The sequence below is a fragment of the Apaloderma vittatum genome, unplaced genomic scaffold (genome assembly GCF_000703405.1).
Source record: "Apaloderma vittatum isolate BGI_N311 unplaced genomic scaffold, ASM70340v1 scaffold20792, whole genome shotgun sequence".
Taxonomy (NCBI): domain Eukaryota; kingdom Metazoa; phylum Chordata; class Aves; order Trogoniformes; family Trogonidae; genus Apaloderma; species Apaloderma vittatum.
The window spans coordinates 1-15,259 of NW_009705504.1; the positions used below are offsets into that span (position 1 = coordinate 1).

A 15,259-nucleotide genomic window follows, 5' to 3' on the forward strand; every position below is an offset into this window, starting at 1 on the left:
GGCACAGCAAGGGAAGGTCATGGGAGAAGGCGGCATCACTGGAAATTTCCTCTGGGGTGGCCTGGAGGCTGGTATCTTCCTCGCTGCACTTTATGTGTGGCTTTAATTTCCCCAACCTTTTTAATTTCCTTTTCTGTACACAGGCTCTGATGCTTCCAGGAAGTCAGTCCATTGCTCCGGTCTTGAAAACAAAATAACGTTGGTTTTCTAACAAGGTCACGTTAAGGTTTGAGTTGTTCCAGAGGGAGTTTGCTTTCGGATTAAGGTGCAGAGTTTGCAGCTCAATAAATTTTTATTCTTTCGTGTTTCCCTTGGGAAATTCCAGGTATCCCAGCTCTTGAAATTTTACGGATGATGCATCTGCCTACGCGTGCGCCTGCCGTTCTTTCTCACCTAAGGACTGAGCGATCTTCAATTTCCATGGCTTTCTGGCTTGGTTAAAGCCCTGTGAACGTACAGGGTAAGCGAGGGAAGAAAGCTGTCCTGTGAGGAATGTTTTCTATGGAGCAGTGTCCATAGCTGGTACCCTGGGGGAGAATGAGTACTCCAAATGGATTTCCACAGCACTCAGGGGCTTGTGTTCCTCAGAGCACAGAGGGTGGAGCTGTACAGGACCTGCACGCTAAAAAAGCTGGCAGAGCAGCAAAGAAGGAGGCTGGTGGCAATGGGGTGCTTACCTTTGAAGATTGTCCGAGTGCAGGCACTTCTTTAAATGAAACCTTAAAGGTTCTACCGGGTGAACTCAAAGCTAATATGAAAATTAAATCGATCACCCCAAGACCTCCTCGGAAACCCCGGCTGGAGCGTGCTGCATCTCTGGATGAGAAGAGCTGGAGGAGGTGGAGGCGGTTTAGAACGAGTCAGGAAAGTCTGACCGATCCTAATGAGACGAGTTCCTCAAACGGTTCCCTGCAGGAGGCGTCCCTCAGCCCTCTCGTCAGGGGTAGGGTGAGCCCCTGCCAGCAGGATTCCTTGCACAGTTCGCCAGACGCCTCGGAAGAAGCCAGTCCCGTGGGGAAGAGCAGAGGAGGCACCTCTGACCTGGGGAAACGAGCCTCCGAGATCTCCAGTGCCTTTGGTGGGCTTCTGCGGGGGAAAGCGTTTGTGGGCGGCAAACCCCGGCTGTCGCAAATAGTGCCGGCTCGACCTCTGCCACCCATGGAGCTCAACGTGGCCTCTCACACACTGAGGACAGCTAATAAGATTGACTCAGATTATATGGATTATCGGCATTATTCTCAGCACAAGTTTGGAAGGGTGAGCAGCAGCTTGAGCGATACCAGGCTACACGGCAACGGGATGGTCTATGATAATTGCTCCACGGAGTCCATGAAATCTACGTTCAGCCTGCTCACTCCCATTCGCTCCAAGGATGTTCGAAGCAGGTATGTGCCCCAACTTCTCGTGGCGACGTTTGAGGTGTGTTTGCCGGGAGCCAGCTGCCCTGCAGAATCCTGCTGAGTGGAGGTGGGGAATTTCCCACCAATCGGTGAAGCGCAGAAGTTGTTCTGTGTTGTTTAACCTGCTGTGGAGGCTGGAAGCAGGTCGAAGATGGAGAGATTAGTCCAAATACACTATATCTGCTCCTTTCAGCTGTGTGTTGTTTTTCATGAATATGTTTGATTTGCCGTCAGCTTGCTTGTAGTGTTTAAGTAACCCGTTTTGAAAATTAAGAAGCAGTAGCTGAGCATGCTGACATTTGGAAAAAACTATATTTTATTATTTTACTTAAAATCTGAAGGTACGTTGAGCTTGAACTGAAATGCAGGGGAAAAAGCCTAAATATTTAGCTTGAAACTCTTATGCAGTACATGCAGGACTATCAGAGTCCTACAAGGTGCTGAGGGTCCTCTGCAGATGTTGAGCTTGTTTGGCTTCTGGCAGGATCACACCAGGTGCTGTGAACTGCTTCAGTTTCTCACAGGAGCTCCTCTGCCTCCCTTTTCCAGCAGTCTCTTCAGGAACGGTGTGATTCCACTCGCATCTCGGCACTTTCTCCTAGCGTAGCCCTGACCTTTTGCTCTGGTTGCTTGTTTGTCTTCGTTGGAGTTAAGTTTAGATTGCTGATTGGAGGGAACTGCAGGAGTCCCTTAATCTGCTTGGGAGCATGTCGAATCCTCTCCCTGTGTTGGCTGCAGACCCTCTCTTTGCGAAGACCTGCCAGCACGCAGCACAAGCCCTGCAACCAGCCTTGTTGATGGTGCTGCAGGTTAGGAAACACGTTAAAAGGTAAAGGATGCCCAGGTCTCAGCTAAAGGTTCTAGGTTATAGACGATCTGCAAGACCTCGAAGGAGCCGAAGAGTGGGAGTCAGTGGTAAGAGGGAAAATAATTCTAAGAGAAAGCGTTACTACCTGGTCAGAAAGCCCCAACGATAGATTGTTACTTGCTTGCCATGAAGAAGCCGTGGGACTCAGGTGGGCAGCTGGGTGGACCAGTGTGCTGCACCACATGTTGCCCTGACATGATGCTGGCATTGCTATTTGCAGAGCTTAAGCAAGATTAAAAATGCTTATTTAACTTGCAGTCCTTTTGCCAGTACCCCTTGCTTTTGTAAGCAACATCTTCTCTGAGAGGCAGGCAGCTGGGGCAGATCTGTCTGCTTCCTACGCAATATTCTCTTAGACCTCAGCCACAATAAAACGATGACTTAAAAGCTAATTTGATCAGCAGAAGTGAAGGAAGAACGTGAGTTTTAAGAGTTGCTTGGGAGCAGCTTGGTGCCAGAACACTGGGAATGGCAGAGCTATTTTCATGTTTTAAATAAAGTGAATCCCTTCAAGATGCTCAGGTATCAAACCAATGTCTTCGTTTTGTCGCTGTGGCGAGTATTAGGGAGATTGAAGTTCTCTGGGTGGCTTCAGTCTTCTCAACACTGAACCTGTGCAGCAGCAGTCTCGCCGTCATACTCATGTCCTGACTTTGAAAATGCTGTTTTGTGACAGTAGTTTTGTTATTTTGCATGTGATCTGTGAACTGTCTGTAAGGATTAGAACGTTCTAACGAACTTTATGCAAGCAGAACAGCAGATAAGTATTAAATACCTTTTTCTTGAGGTAAAGAGTCTTGATTAGCTCAAGATTCAAGTGTTATAAATCATCATTCCAACTGTCCAGCGGTTTCCTTACGTACTCTTCTGTGGGTCTGCTGTTCACAGAAGCTATTTGGAAGGCAGCCTTCTGGCGAGTGGTGCCTTACTGGGAGCAGAAGAACTTAGCAGATACTTCCCTGATCGGAATATTGGAATTTTTGTGGCCACGTGGAACATGCAGGGTCAGAAGGTACGTGCACAGAAGTCTCCACGGGTCTTTTGCCAGTTATCCCATCTTTTCTGCAAGGACTGGTGCAGTGTGTTTATTTCCATTCATGACTGTGTTGCTTGGTAAAAAGCGAGCACCGCAGGAGATTGGAAACATCGCGTTACTGGCCCGCAGGGCTGAGCTGTGGGGTCTTGGTTACTGCCAGGGCAGCAGCAGCTGAAGTTCGCCTTTGGGAAGGAAAATTTTAACTTAGTTTTTGAAGCCTAAAATGTTTGCCTATGCTGTGGAACTTGTAGCTTAGCCTGTGCTTTTCTTGTACTTTTCTAGTAAATCTTTGCATAACTAATATCGCTGGTTTAACTATTAACTTTTTCTTTTTTTAACAATAGGAACTTCCAGTGAATCTGGATGACTTCTTATTACCAACCGATCCTGACTACGCCCAGGACATGTATGTCATTGGGGTTCAAGAAGGCTGTCCAGACAGGTAGAAAAAACAATGTAATGAACCATCCTCTTTTACTGTTAACTAATTACTTTGCTTTTAATTAGTCTGGAAATAGTCGCCATCATATTCTTAATATTTTCTATAAACCATTTAATCATAGAATCCTAGAATGGCCTAGGCTGGAAGGGACCTTGGAGAACATCTAGTCCAACCTCCCTGTCATGGGCAGGGACGCCTCTTAATAATACATTGAGTTCTCTTGCATGAGCACTAGGAGAAATGGGGTTTAGAGGAAAATGTGACCAAAATCTGTAAATACAGAACTTGGTCCTGTCGCCAGGGCAGCCGATAGCAAAACTCCTTGCTTTTTTCTGTGGTCGTCTGACCATCGGTCGGAGCCGGCCGTGCTGTAGCTCACAGACTGGCCGTTGGCCTCTGTTTTCACCAGAGAGATCGCTCTGTTTTCACAATGCCGATGTCCTGTTCTGGTTATTGTGTCTCCTACTGTCCTCGTGACGCAGCTGCTGTTCCTTCCTGCAGAAGAGAGTGGGAGATCCGCCTGCAGGAGACGTTAGGCCCCCACTACGTCATGCTCTACTCTGCAGCGCATGGGGTGCTCTACATGTCGGTCTTCATTCGGAGGGACCTGATCTGGTTCTGCTCAGGTGTGTGCTCCAGGAAGGGCTGGAGAGCGGGCAGGAGAAAGCTGCTGCCACCAGCTGTCTTGTCCTTTTCTCTGAGGCTGTCCCTCACTGTCTCTAGAGGCTTTTCAGTAAAAGTGGCTTCTTTTTTTTCCTTCCAGAAGTGGAGTATGCCACGGTGACAACTCGAATCGTGTCTCAGATCAAAACCAAGGGAGCTCTGGGAATCTGCTTCACGTTTTTTGGGACCTCCTTTCTCTTCATCACCTCCCACTTCACGTGTAAGACACCTACAATCTTGTTAGAAGTGTCCTGATTGAGGGAGGAGGGGGGTTGCTTTGCAAAAGGAAAAAAACTGCAGGGGGGTTAGAGGCTCAGGACAGACTTAAGTCAAAGCTCAGGACTGCTGAGCTGAGAGCAATAAAGGGGGAGGATTTTTGGTAGCAAACTTAAAAAGAAATAGGGTTTAGACATGAACTGCACAATTATTATGTCCCTTTTTCTATAGTTTCTGTCATTATTTTTCAGTGTGTGTGCTCCCTGGGTCAGAGTGTTACATTTTACACATGGAAAATGTCTGATGTCCTTTGTTAGAAGCAAAAGTGATACTTGAATGAAAAAAAGTGCATTGTTGGCAGTAATGGGATCTCTGTCTTTCAGCTGGGGACAGTAAGGTGAATGAGAGGAAACTGGACTACAATAAAACCATTCAAACCCTTACACTTCCCAAGAACGTTCCAGACACAAACCCCTATCGATCCAGTTCTAGTAAGTGGGAAACTGCTTGTGTGGGAGCCCAAACGAGCAGAGTTTGTGCATTGCCTTTCAGTCTGTGCTAAGGGTGAGAGAATGAGAGTGCTAATTGCGTTTGCCAAATTCTATTATTGTTCCTTAATACTGTGCTGTTTATGCGATTCCTAGATATGTGGCTACGCCCTTTTTCTGGAGAGATTTACTCTTTATCTGCACCACAGCTGTTTATGTTCATACTGGTTTTAGGCCCTACAGATACTCTGTATCTTTTCAGCTTTTTCTACGATTTTTAAAAATTTTCGTTCTGTTTTCTACTGGTTTATTGTTACCACATTTTGTGATGGTTTTAGGCAGAAACATGCTTAAGTACTATATCCTAGTAGTAAAAAGAAAGAATTTGTGCCTGTTCCTTGAACATATCTAGCAGCACTCTCAGTGAGCTATGGGTCATGTCGCTCTCACTTTGAAAGGATTAACTTGAGTTTCATTTTAAGGAACATGTAGCTGTAGCTTCAGGGAAGAAAAGTGTGGCTTTTTTTTTTTTTTTTTGCTTTCAGAACTTTTCAGGTTTTCAGGATGTTTGCCTTTATACTGACACTTCTGACTTGAATTTGCAGGTGATGTCACCACTCGGTTTGATGAAGTGTTCTGGTTTGGTGACTTCAACTTCCGGCTAAATAAGGATCGCGAGACTGTGGATTCCATCTTGAACCAGAACCCAGAAACAGACGTGTCCAAGCTACTGGCGTATGACCAGCTCACTAGTGAAATGAGTAGAGGTGAGCCGCCAGGAACAGCGAGATCTATGCATACACATAATTACAGCCAAATCCCTATCTCCTAGAGACCTTTCCTTCTTTCTCTTGTTAAGTTCACCCCAAAAAAGGACGTTGGCAGTTGTCAGATACATCTGTACAAGGGGCTTTTTGCTATTTGTCAGTGTAATCTCCCAAGCTGTTTATTGCTCTGACTCCTCTATAAACTGGACATCATCCTGTCACAGTGTGGGGGGCGTTTGGATTTGAACAGCTGGCCTTGGCAAAGCGTCAGGAGCTTTCCATGAAAGGGGAGGGGTGTGCACCAGGTATTCTTTGTTTAACTTGCCACTGACTAAATAGCCACTGGCTACTTTTTGTCCTCACTATGTAAGAACTTGAGCTTGCTTCCTTCCTGGAGCCCAAGCCCAGGTTTTTCTAGTCACATATGTAGACAGCTGTTGTTTCTAACCAGCGACATTGAATAAAGGCAGAAAGTGTGCCGGGTTCTTAGGGAGGAGAAATTTGTTGTTCATGCTGTTCTATTCTTCCCCTACAGGGTCTATTTTCAAAGGATTCCAGGAGGCTGACATTCATTTCCGTCCTTCCTACAAGTTTGACATAGGAAAAGACAGTTATGACACCACTTCCAAACAAAGGACCCCTTCCTACACGGTAAGGGACGGTTTCAGAGCCGTGTGCTCGGAAGGGCTGCTCAGCTTCACGCCTGCCTCACTCACCCTGAGATTTGTCACTTAAGGGCAACAGGGCAGCTGGTTTGGAGGAAAGAATTGCTGGATCTGTGAGCCCCTAGAAAGTTTGGCACAGGCTGCTAATCTTAGTTTCCCTGCCTTACATCCTGCTCCAGTGCATTCCCCGCTGTGCTCCGAACCGAGCACAGAACGGCTCCTGGGGCTGGACACACATTCTTCAGGAATGTATCCCTGTCCGTGACACTTAATTTCACTAAGTGGCGTGTGATAAATGAGTGGATTTTCTCTTGTGAACCAGTGCTGCTCTCCCGGGGGGATGTGCCAAGGGAATGCCCATCAGTCTCCCCTCTCTCTCTGCCTCCCAGGATCGAGTTGTATACCGCAGTCGGTACAGAGATGACATCCACGCTGTCAAGTACTCATCTTGTCCCGTGATCAAAACTTCAGACCATCGGCCTGTGTTTGCCTTGTTCCGTGTGAAAGTGAGGCCTGGCAGAGACAAGTTAGTACCTCCTGTGATTGCACGTAGCTCCAGTGATCCTGAGGATTCGCTCCTGTTTGGAGTCGGTCCTCTCAGGAGAGTTCCTGGAACAGTGTTTGTCCCATGTCGCTCTCCGCAGCACGTTTGTTTTGTACACAGTGTGCGCTCTCAGTAGTCAGAGCAGCAAGATTCCTTAAAGCTTGCGCTGACATCGGAAATCCCTGCTGCCAGGTCCCTTAATCCTCCTGAGGGACATCAACGGAGTTTTAGTTTGCAGTTGGCTATAAATCTGTGTTCCACCTGAGATGCAGCTCACAGTTTTTCCTGTAAGCATGGACAGCTTTCATCTGACTTTCCCTCTCTGGGATCAATGTTGTTGTTTTCCCTCCCCGGTGGGGGCTACATTTCAGCATAATTATATGTCAGTGGGTGTTTTGAGATCCTCCGAGTTCTTCATGTCCCACTCTGTGCTGTTGTGCTAGTAGAACTCCTTAGAAAATTTGGTTAAGGAACTGCAAAGTAATTAGTCTCTTCTCTGTGAGTTGCCTGGTGAGGAGTTTCAAGACCCCAAGCATCTAGAAAAATGGTGACTTTTCAAAGCACTTGATCAGCCGTGCAATTCGAATTGGGATTTTTTTGGTTGCTTGTTTATGGGTATTAAATACCCATTAAATAGAAGTACTGCAGAGTCTGTGAAGCTGGGGTTTCCTTCTGGCCTCTCTAGAACAGACCAAGGTGCGTGAAACCGTACCAGCGACCACACCAAGTTAACGGTTTAGTTTTGGAGATAAGTGGGGGGGTTTTTTTAGTGTCACAAAGAATGTCCTCCGTGTATGCCCCTTATGAATGCAGGCACGTTCGTGCTTAAATTGAAAGCACATTTGCCTTTTACAACCAATGCTTTCTTCATTGAAATGTGTTGTGAAAAACATTAAGGGGTTGCTGTGGAGGAAACAACTTTCTTTTACCCATTTTCTCCCACAGCAGCAGCCAAAGGCTTTAAGCAAGTAAAAGTTAGGTGTCTGGCCTTTGTTGTATGAACTAGTTGGGAAAAGTTGGGCAAACCAGAACATATTTGTGCCTTGACCTAATTGTTTCTGTTTGTATTGTAGCATTCCACTTGCTGCAGGGCAGTTTGACAGAGAACTCTATTTAATCGGAATAAAGAGGCGGATTACAAGGGAACTTCAGAAACGGCGAGAGCAAAAGGACCAAAAATCCAGCAGCATATGTAGCATTTCCTGAGCTGAGAACTCTGCGATGCTTGTGTTAGAGGTGCCCGGAAAGAGGATTTCAGGCCATGGCAAACTTGGCAAGGAATTGTCTGCTTAAGCACCTCTGGCAGTTCCTGCGGCTTGTGAAGAATGTCTTAAACCTCATCCTGGATTCATTTGCATGAGCTAATCCATGTAGCTCAAGTGCTTTTGCTGAAGAAAACGGAGTCAGTTATTTAGGACATCCATCCCGACAGATGTAATCGATTTATTTTTAACCATACTGTCCTTGGGAGAAACCAGGTGCAGTCTCTTGGTTCTAAGATGACTCCAGGCAGGGGGCACCGCTGCTGGAACTGGCATCACTGGGGACCTAAGAAAAGCCTGCAGAAAGGTGAACGTTTTTGTCTGGTTTTGTTTGATTTGATCTGGTATGCTTACCTATGTTGTGGGGTGGTATTTTGTTTTCTCCTTATCTGTAGCCAGTGTCCAGTATTCTGTAAAATGTGTTAACAGGGACCAGACAGGAAACGTGGGCCGGTTTTTGTGTGTAAGGATGGTGCTCCTGTGTTGGGCTTTTTTGGTCCTCTACAGCAAGACCTGCGTGAATGTACTGCTGTACCTCTGAAGTGTAGAAACATTGCCTTTCAGGAATTATTCTACAGGCCTTCTCTTCCTAAGGGGGTAAATACCAATCTCTCACACCATCTGTTTGGCTGTTGAGACTGAAACAATCCCTTCTTTAACTCCCTTGTCCTGCCCAGGGGCAGTAAAACCGTACCTGCCTTCAGCAGCAGGACTCTTTGACTTGAAAATAACGGTCTGAGTACAGCTACTGTGTAACCCTTCACCAAAGCGATTGTGACGTCAAGTGAGGATCCCAGGGAATCATGCAGAGAAGCTGCTGCCAGTCAGATCAGCGCAGTTCCATTACCTCTGGTTACAGGGAGTTCCTTTTTTTTTTTCATTTTTTTCCCCCAATTCTGTCAACTGTGAATAACTTGCTGGTTTTGCAGTAGCGTTGTCTTAAGGCTCAACATATTCCATGGACCAGCACAGCACTGGTAAAGCGTTAAGTACAGCTAATAATTAAAAACTCTCCATGGGCACAGATCGGCAGGACCATTACTCACCTTAGCAGACAGAACACCGTGCAAACAACTTGGAGGAAGTGCTGCTAACTATGCAACCTGTCCAAGACAGAGCTTGGGACAAAAGCTCTGCGGTTTTGTTCTGCGGTACAAAAATTTATGGCACTGATCTGCCTGTAGCCATCGGATATTTCCTTTCTTTTTAAAGGAATACAAATAAATTAATGCAATACTTTAAATGAGAGCCAGCTCTTATTGCAGGGTTGTCAGAACTACTGTTTTTTGACGGTGTGACGCATGCTAACCAAGGGGGGGACCCAAGGCACTTGTCTTCAGCTGGAAAAGCGAGACAGATTTCTTTGGGATCACCTCCCAGTGCAAGAAACCCAGCCAGCAGCTGATGAATTTCAGAGCATTTATCACTCGTTCTAGTAACCAAGAGGTCTCTTTTATTTTCTTACAAACAGACACAACAACTGAGTAGCAGTTCCATGCTGTGGGTTCCACGAGAAGCGATGCACCGTGCTTTCTTTTAGTTGCATGAGGAAAGGTTTGGGGACAGAGCAGGTAACAGCTGCGTCGCAGCGTTCTGCTCCCAGTTTGCTTGCTCCTTACAACACACACCGAGCCAGTCAAGTGCTGCAATGCAGCTGTTGTCGTTTTTAAGCCTACATGTCAGGGGATTACATAAATTAAATGTTTATTCCTCTCTTTTGGGTTTCCTTTTCTTCACTATGCCAAATGTGTGGCACCTCCTGTCTCTCCATACCACAGTGTCAGTCACTTTCAGGATCCTAAGCTTTCTAAATGTCATTTTGTTGATCTTGAATCCTAGCTGAGCGACATTTCTGCTGTGAGACTGACCATTACGTCTTTTTGTATTTAAGTTCATCTGAGCGACAATGATGAAATTGGGTATGAGTTGAAGGTACAGCAGCTCCTTTAATAACTTTGTTTGGATACCACCTCTGGAGTAAAAGAACTTTAATTCTTTAGCACAGTTTTTTTACTTGCAAGTGAACGAGAGAATAGCATCCCTTTGATTCTGGAGAAGCGCCCATGTAGCAGTATGCACAGCATCTCTGGGTGATGCTCCACAGAAACTTACGTTACAAGTTTACTTTCCTCTGAGCTCTACCAAAATTATGAAGTTATTTCCAGACCTATGACTTCAGTCGCTGCCAGATGACAGATGGTAAATGCCACTGATGCAATGGATCCGGACTGCAGGAAGCTGATTATTGCCTTAACTTCTCATGGGGACCAGCTACTGAATTTTGATAATTCAGTTCGACCTAGTCTTAAAAAGAGACCTCTAAATATTCTTTGAATTCAGATATGTAAGCCAGGCTCTTTAACACGCCACCACCTTCCTCAAGAAGGGCACACGCTGGGGCCTCTGGCGTGACAGCCCCACCTCTACTGCTGATGCAATTAAATGGCAACATCCAGCAGTGACCGACTTCTTTCAGTGTAGTGATGAGCATTTTGCCTTGCCGTGTTCTCCCCACTGCCAAGAGAAGGCTGAATACACCCGTCTTCTCTCGTCACCTACTCAGAGGGTCAAAGTACTTATCCAGAGCCAAGGTGGGACGTTACAGCCCAACATAATGTGCTTTTTGCAGCCCAGTGTTGTGGAGCAGCTTTGCTCAGATGTAGCATAGCTCCATGTTTGCACAGTATGCCTGGAAAGATGGGGGGAAGGGCGTACAGCAATATTATAATCTCAAAAACATATTAAAAAAGAAGCAAGTCTGTCAGCTGTGCAGGATGAAATATGCGCCGGTACGTCCGGGGGAGTCGCCCGTCCTTACTGGAAAGCGCTGACTGGATGTGCTCGTAAGTGGGCAGATCTGTTAAATCACCCAGTGCAGCCACGGCTGGTTTCTTATGAAGCATCTTCGTGACAACTCTCCGGATATCTGTAGATTTCACCTGACCTGCAGGAAAAAAATAAAAAATAGCCAGAGCTGTGACCTATATATCATGAAGCTGCTTTATTGTAATGCTGAGTCAGACTCCACACTCACAAACTCCATCACTAACTCTAGACCTTCTCTTTCATGTTTGTTTTTTTTCCTTTCTTCTGACAAAAATAAGCATTGTGCTGGTCTGCAAACAATTGAGGAGTTCAGAATACAGACCTGCAGTTTTTATGCGCCCCAGACTTTCGAAGGCAATTAATCTGTGCTGCAAGAATATGTTTTAAGTTCTCCCATCCCAACTGCACCCACCATTCAGTCAAGGCAAGGAAAAGCATTGTCTACTCACTGATCAGGGCGCAGAGCTCCTGAGGTAGCTTCCTTGTGTTTGTTGCCAACACTTGCCTTCCCACATCTTCAAAAATAACTGGCCGAGACTCCAGGTTCATCATGAGCATGGACTTCAGCTGCGTCTTCGCTCGCTCAAGCTCTACCTGTAAGAACAAACAGATGTTCAAAAAAGTCTGGCCACTGCTCTCGAGTACAAGATATCACTTAGAGTTCTGGAAACGCCTTCCTCTTCATGTGTTGCTAAAGTTACTGTATTTTCACAGAAATGTGTAACATACTTAGCTACAAAAACTCATTGTAGCAAGGCAATATTTCAGCTCAAAGACCCTCCGCAAGTTAGGCTGCTGACCTCTCCTACTGCTCCTGCCATTAGAATGAATTCTTTTGTGAGGATTTCCACCATCTCTCGAACCTAGGGAAAGCAGATAATTGACAGACGATTAGGACAGGGCTTACTCTGTTAACATTATTGTCTGGTGATAAGCGATGGGATTCCTTTTTAAGGACACCTGTCTTTGAATATGGGGCTGCGTACCTGTCGGGGATCTGCACTGGCATGTATACACAGGAGGCCGGTATCCTCGTAACTGTGGTGGTAAGAGGTTGCATTATACATCCAGTGGTGCCTGCGAGCACACAAACAGGATTTAAGAATTTGAACCCCAGAGTTTAAATATAAGAATTAAACAAACATAGACAGCGAGGCCCTGCCTAGCATTTTCAGGATTTGTTTTCAAGATTCTTGGCAACACCAGTGAGAACCATCAGTCCCTGCCTCCGACAATTTGCTGTCTTACTGCCTTCTCTCCACTTGCATCCTCGAGACCAAACCCAGCACAACACAGAGCAGCATTACTGGGACCTACTGCCAACTGTGTCACGATTCCCCAGTTAAAGGATGGATTGCACTAGCACAGGAAGACAGGATTCCTGGTCACTTCTGCCCTTTCACCCTCTCAAAGCGCCCGCTGACAAATCAAACCCGCTTGTTTCAAGCAGGAATAAGCTGATGTAAAACCTGGGGCTGCTGGCTTTCAGAAGATGAAGGCTTCCATGTGAACCTGCCTAGAGAAGACCGTTTCTGCAAACCGACCTGTTGAGCACATTGAGGTACAGCCGCGTGAACATGCCCTTGCCAGGCCCTCCGGCTGAAAACGAGCCACCACCTCCCATCATCATGTTTAACACCGCAAAGGGAATGAAGTCTTCCTCCTGAATTACAACAAGAAATTCAGTCAGCTGATAGCAGAGCTCTCAAGGGGCTGAGGAAAGAGGGGGAAACATGGTGTAAAAAGAGCAGAAAAGTCAGTAAAAGCCTTCATCAAACTGTCAGTGAAAAAGCTGTTTGTATTTGCAGCAGCAAGAGCAGTGTTTACCTAATGAGGTAGAGTATTTTGGGATTCTTCAAGTACAGGGCACCCAAACCAAAGGATCTGAGGTTGATACTTACTAAAAATGAGCAGCTTTCTAACCCAATCATGATGTGGGTGAGCTCTGGGATGGGAGTAGGGCCCAGACTCACATCTGACATATCTTTTTCAACCTGTGGGAAAGGCAGACAAAGGATTAGGACCCATTTTCACCTCTATGGTATCCAGCTCGGTACACTCCTAATAACTAACCTATCACCCAGGTAATGGCTGTCACGGCCAGGTTTGGCTCATATTTGTGAACAGTATATGTTAGAAAAGCAAAGCCTATAGAGAAACAGCCTCAAATCCAAATCTGCACCTCCAACAGGGGAGGCACGATGCCACCTTCGCCTGCCTTTTACCTTGACAATGCCTCCCGTGTACTGAGCCACCGATCTGTCCACGTCCTTGGCCTGCCCAGTGCCCCACACGGGCTCCACTCCAAGCAGGTGTTTCCTTGCACACTCCACCAGCTGCTCGTGCTCGATTCCCACCCCGGCCAGCACCATCCTGTCGGGCGTGTAGTAGTTGCGCAGGTACGAGTGCAGGACTTCTCGATTGATTTTGTCTGTGTTTTCCACTGGGCAGAACCTGTTCAGCCCAACTGTGTTGTCTCCATAGGCTGCCTGAAAGGAAACAGACACGTTGAAGGAACAAGTATCCCTTCAGCCCCCTCCATCTCTAAACCTCCGGTTTAGAATTATGGCTACTTGTTTTGAAATGTGTACGAAAGGAAAGCCTGGGCGTTCTCTCACTAATGTGAGCGTAATTCAACAACATGGTCTCACCCACGTCAACAAAACTAAGGGACAGGTGGTTTTAGTTCAGTTAAAATCTCTCACAGGTGTAGAATGTAGGATTTCAAAGTAGAGGGACTGCAAAATTCTCCCGCCACTGAGATCTAACTGAATAACAGAAAAATCTGTTTTGAGAATAGTCTAAATGAAGTTGAGAAAAAACTGAAGAAGATAACGCAACGTGTCTCAGACAGGCAACTGTAGACTTGTCGGTGTTTTACCGCATGGATCATTTCCGTGAGGAGAGGCTCTGGATCAGGTCTCATGTTCAAGTCTTCAAGCTCAAATCGTATTGCTGTTCGAGTCATCTCAATTTCTTCATCTGTAACGAGAGAGAAAGCAAGAGATTAACAACCACCATGCAAAATACCCAATTGCTACATGACAGCTTCTTGATGAGCACGATCTAATGAACAGTTCTGAAATCTAACAGCAAGTCATGCAATAGGAGTCTTTTTTTGAGACGGAGATTTATGTTCCCAGACCTGATAGCTTGGGCTGTAGCGCTACGTCAGCCAGCAAGTTGACCACCGTGTCCAGGCCCTTGGCATCCGCAGAAACAGCGTACATTATAGTGTCCCTGCAACACAAGCACATGGGTTCTGCACTGAGAAGTTACTTCTGGGATCATTCAGTAAATGCATCCGGAGATCACAGATAAAGCTGCTCGGCCATTACTTGTGAAATGCTCTCCAAAGGAAATAGAACTAACTTTTATAACCCTTTCAGGTTTCGGTAGCAGCAGCCACAAATGGATTTCTGCACTTTAGAAGCAAAAACTGGCTTTTACTGCCACACACCAGAAAAAGGCAACTCAATCGACTGTGGGGGTTACAAACACTTCAGTAACAGAGCGCAGAGAAAGCATCATACCTCGACGCCTGGCAGTCACAAATGCCCCCGTGCTTTTCTAAGGTGAGGAGAATTTCGTCTTTGCTGCCAAACTGAGCTGTGGACTATGAGAAGATACCAGCGTGATTAATTAGTAAAGCAATAACTGTTTATAAACCTCCAGTGTAGCCCAGAACAAGCATCTTCTTCTACATTCTTTAAGTCAAACGGTTTACTGCTCACTAACCTTGGAGATGAAAGCACAACAGACTTTCAAGATATAATTACGGTCACAATAATTAACTAGGAATGCCATCACCGCCTATTTCAACAGATCAGACCCACAGCACTGCTGCAAGGAGCAGGCCCTGCCCCCAGCGCCGGATTTACGGTGCGAGACCCCAGGATCTCGGTCGGAGGAGCCCGACGGTACTCACGGAGAAGGCGAGCTTTTCCAAGAAGTGAGAGATGCCGCTGAGGTATTTTGCTTCGTGTCTCGATCCCGAATTTATGAGAACTGCCGCGAAGGAGAGAAGAAGTCAGAGTGGAAGGTTCAGGTGGGGTCTCAGGCAGCTCTTCCTCCCGGAGAGG

General features: G+C 46.3%; 2 protein-coding genes across 2 annotated transcripts; one reads left to right on the forward strand and one right to left on the reverse strand.

The window, feature by feature from the left end:
* The first annotated feature begins 537 nt into the window (after positions 1 to 537).
* INPP5E (inositol polyphosphate-5-phosphatase, 72 kDa) lies at positions 538 to 8,597 on the forward strand. Its single transcript, XM_009865445.1, has 10 exons — positions 538 to 1,385; positions 3,157 to 3,280; positions 3,649 to 3,746; positions 4,248 to 4,372; positions 4,510 to 4,629; positions 5,009 to 5,116; positions 5,719 to 5,880; positions 6,416 to 6,531; positions 6,935 to 7,071; positions 8,163 to 8,597. Exons 1-10 carry the CDS (start codon positions 538 to 540, stop codon positions 8,293 to 8,295), a joined length of 1,971 nt encoding a protein of 656 aa, XP_009863747.1. The 3' UTR covers positions 8,296 to 8,597.
* A 2,495-nt stretch (positions 8,598 to 11,092) lies between these two features.
* Positions 11,093 to 15,185, reverse strand: PMPCA (peptidase (mitochondrial processing) alpha; the record flags this gene model as incomplete). The annotated part of the gene is made up of 11 exons (XM_009865446.1): positions 11,093 to 11,295; positions 11,627 to 11,771; positions 11,978 to 12,040; positions 12,164 to 12,254; positions 12,722 to 12,840; positions 13,079 to 13,171; positions 13,403 to 13,666; positions 14,059 to 14,159; positions 14,323 to 14,417; positions 14,711 to 14,793; positions 15,106 to 15,185. Coding segments are annotated over 11 exons (1,337 nt in total), but the record flags the coding sequence as incomplete, so codon positions are not given.
* Positions 15,186 to 15,259: the final 74 nt, after the last annotated feature.

Coding starts and splice junctions, on each gene's coding strand:
- INPP5E (XM_009865445.1), top strand. CDS start 538: ATGAGTACTCCAAATGGATTTCCACAGCACTCAGGGGCTTGTGTTCCT. Junction 5,117..5,718: donor CCCCTATCGATCCAGTTCTA/GTAAGTGGGAAA, acceptor TTGAATTTGCAG/GTGATGTCACCACTCGGTTT. Junction 5,881..6,415: donor CACTAGTGAAATGAGTAGAG/GTGAGCCGCCAG, acceptor CTTCCCCTACAG/GGTCTATTTTCAAAGGATTC.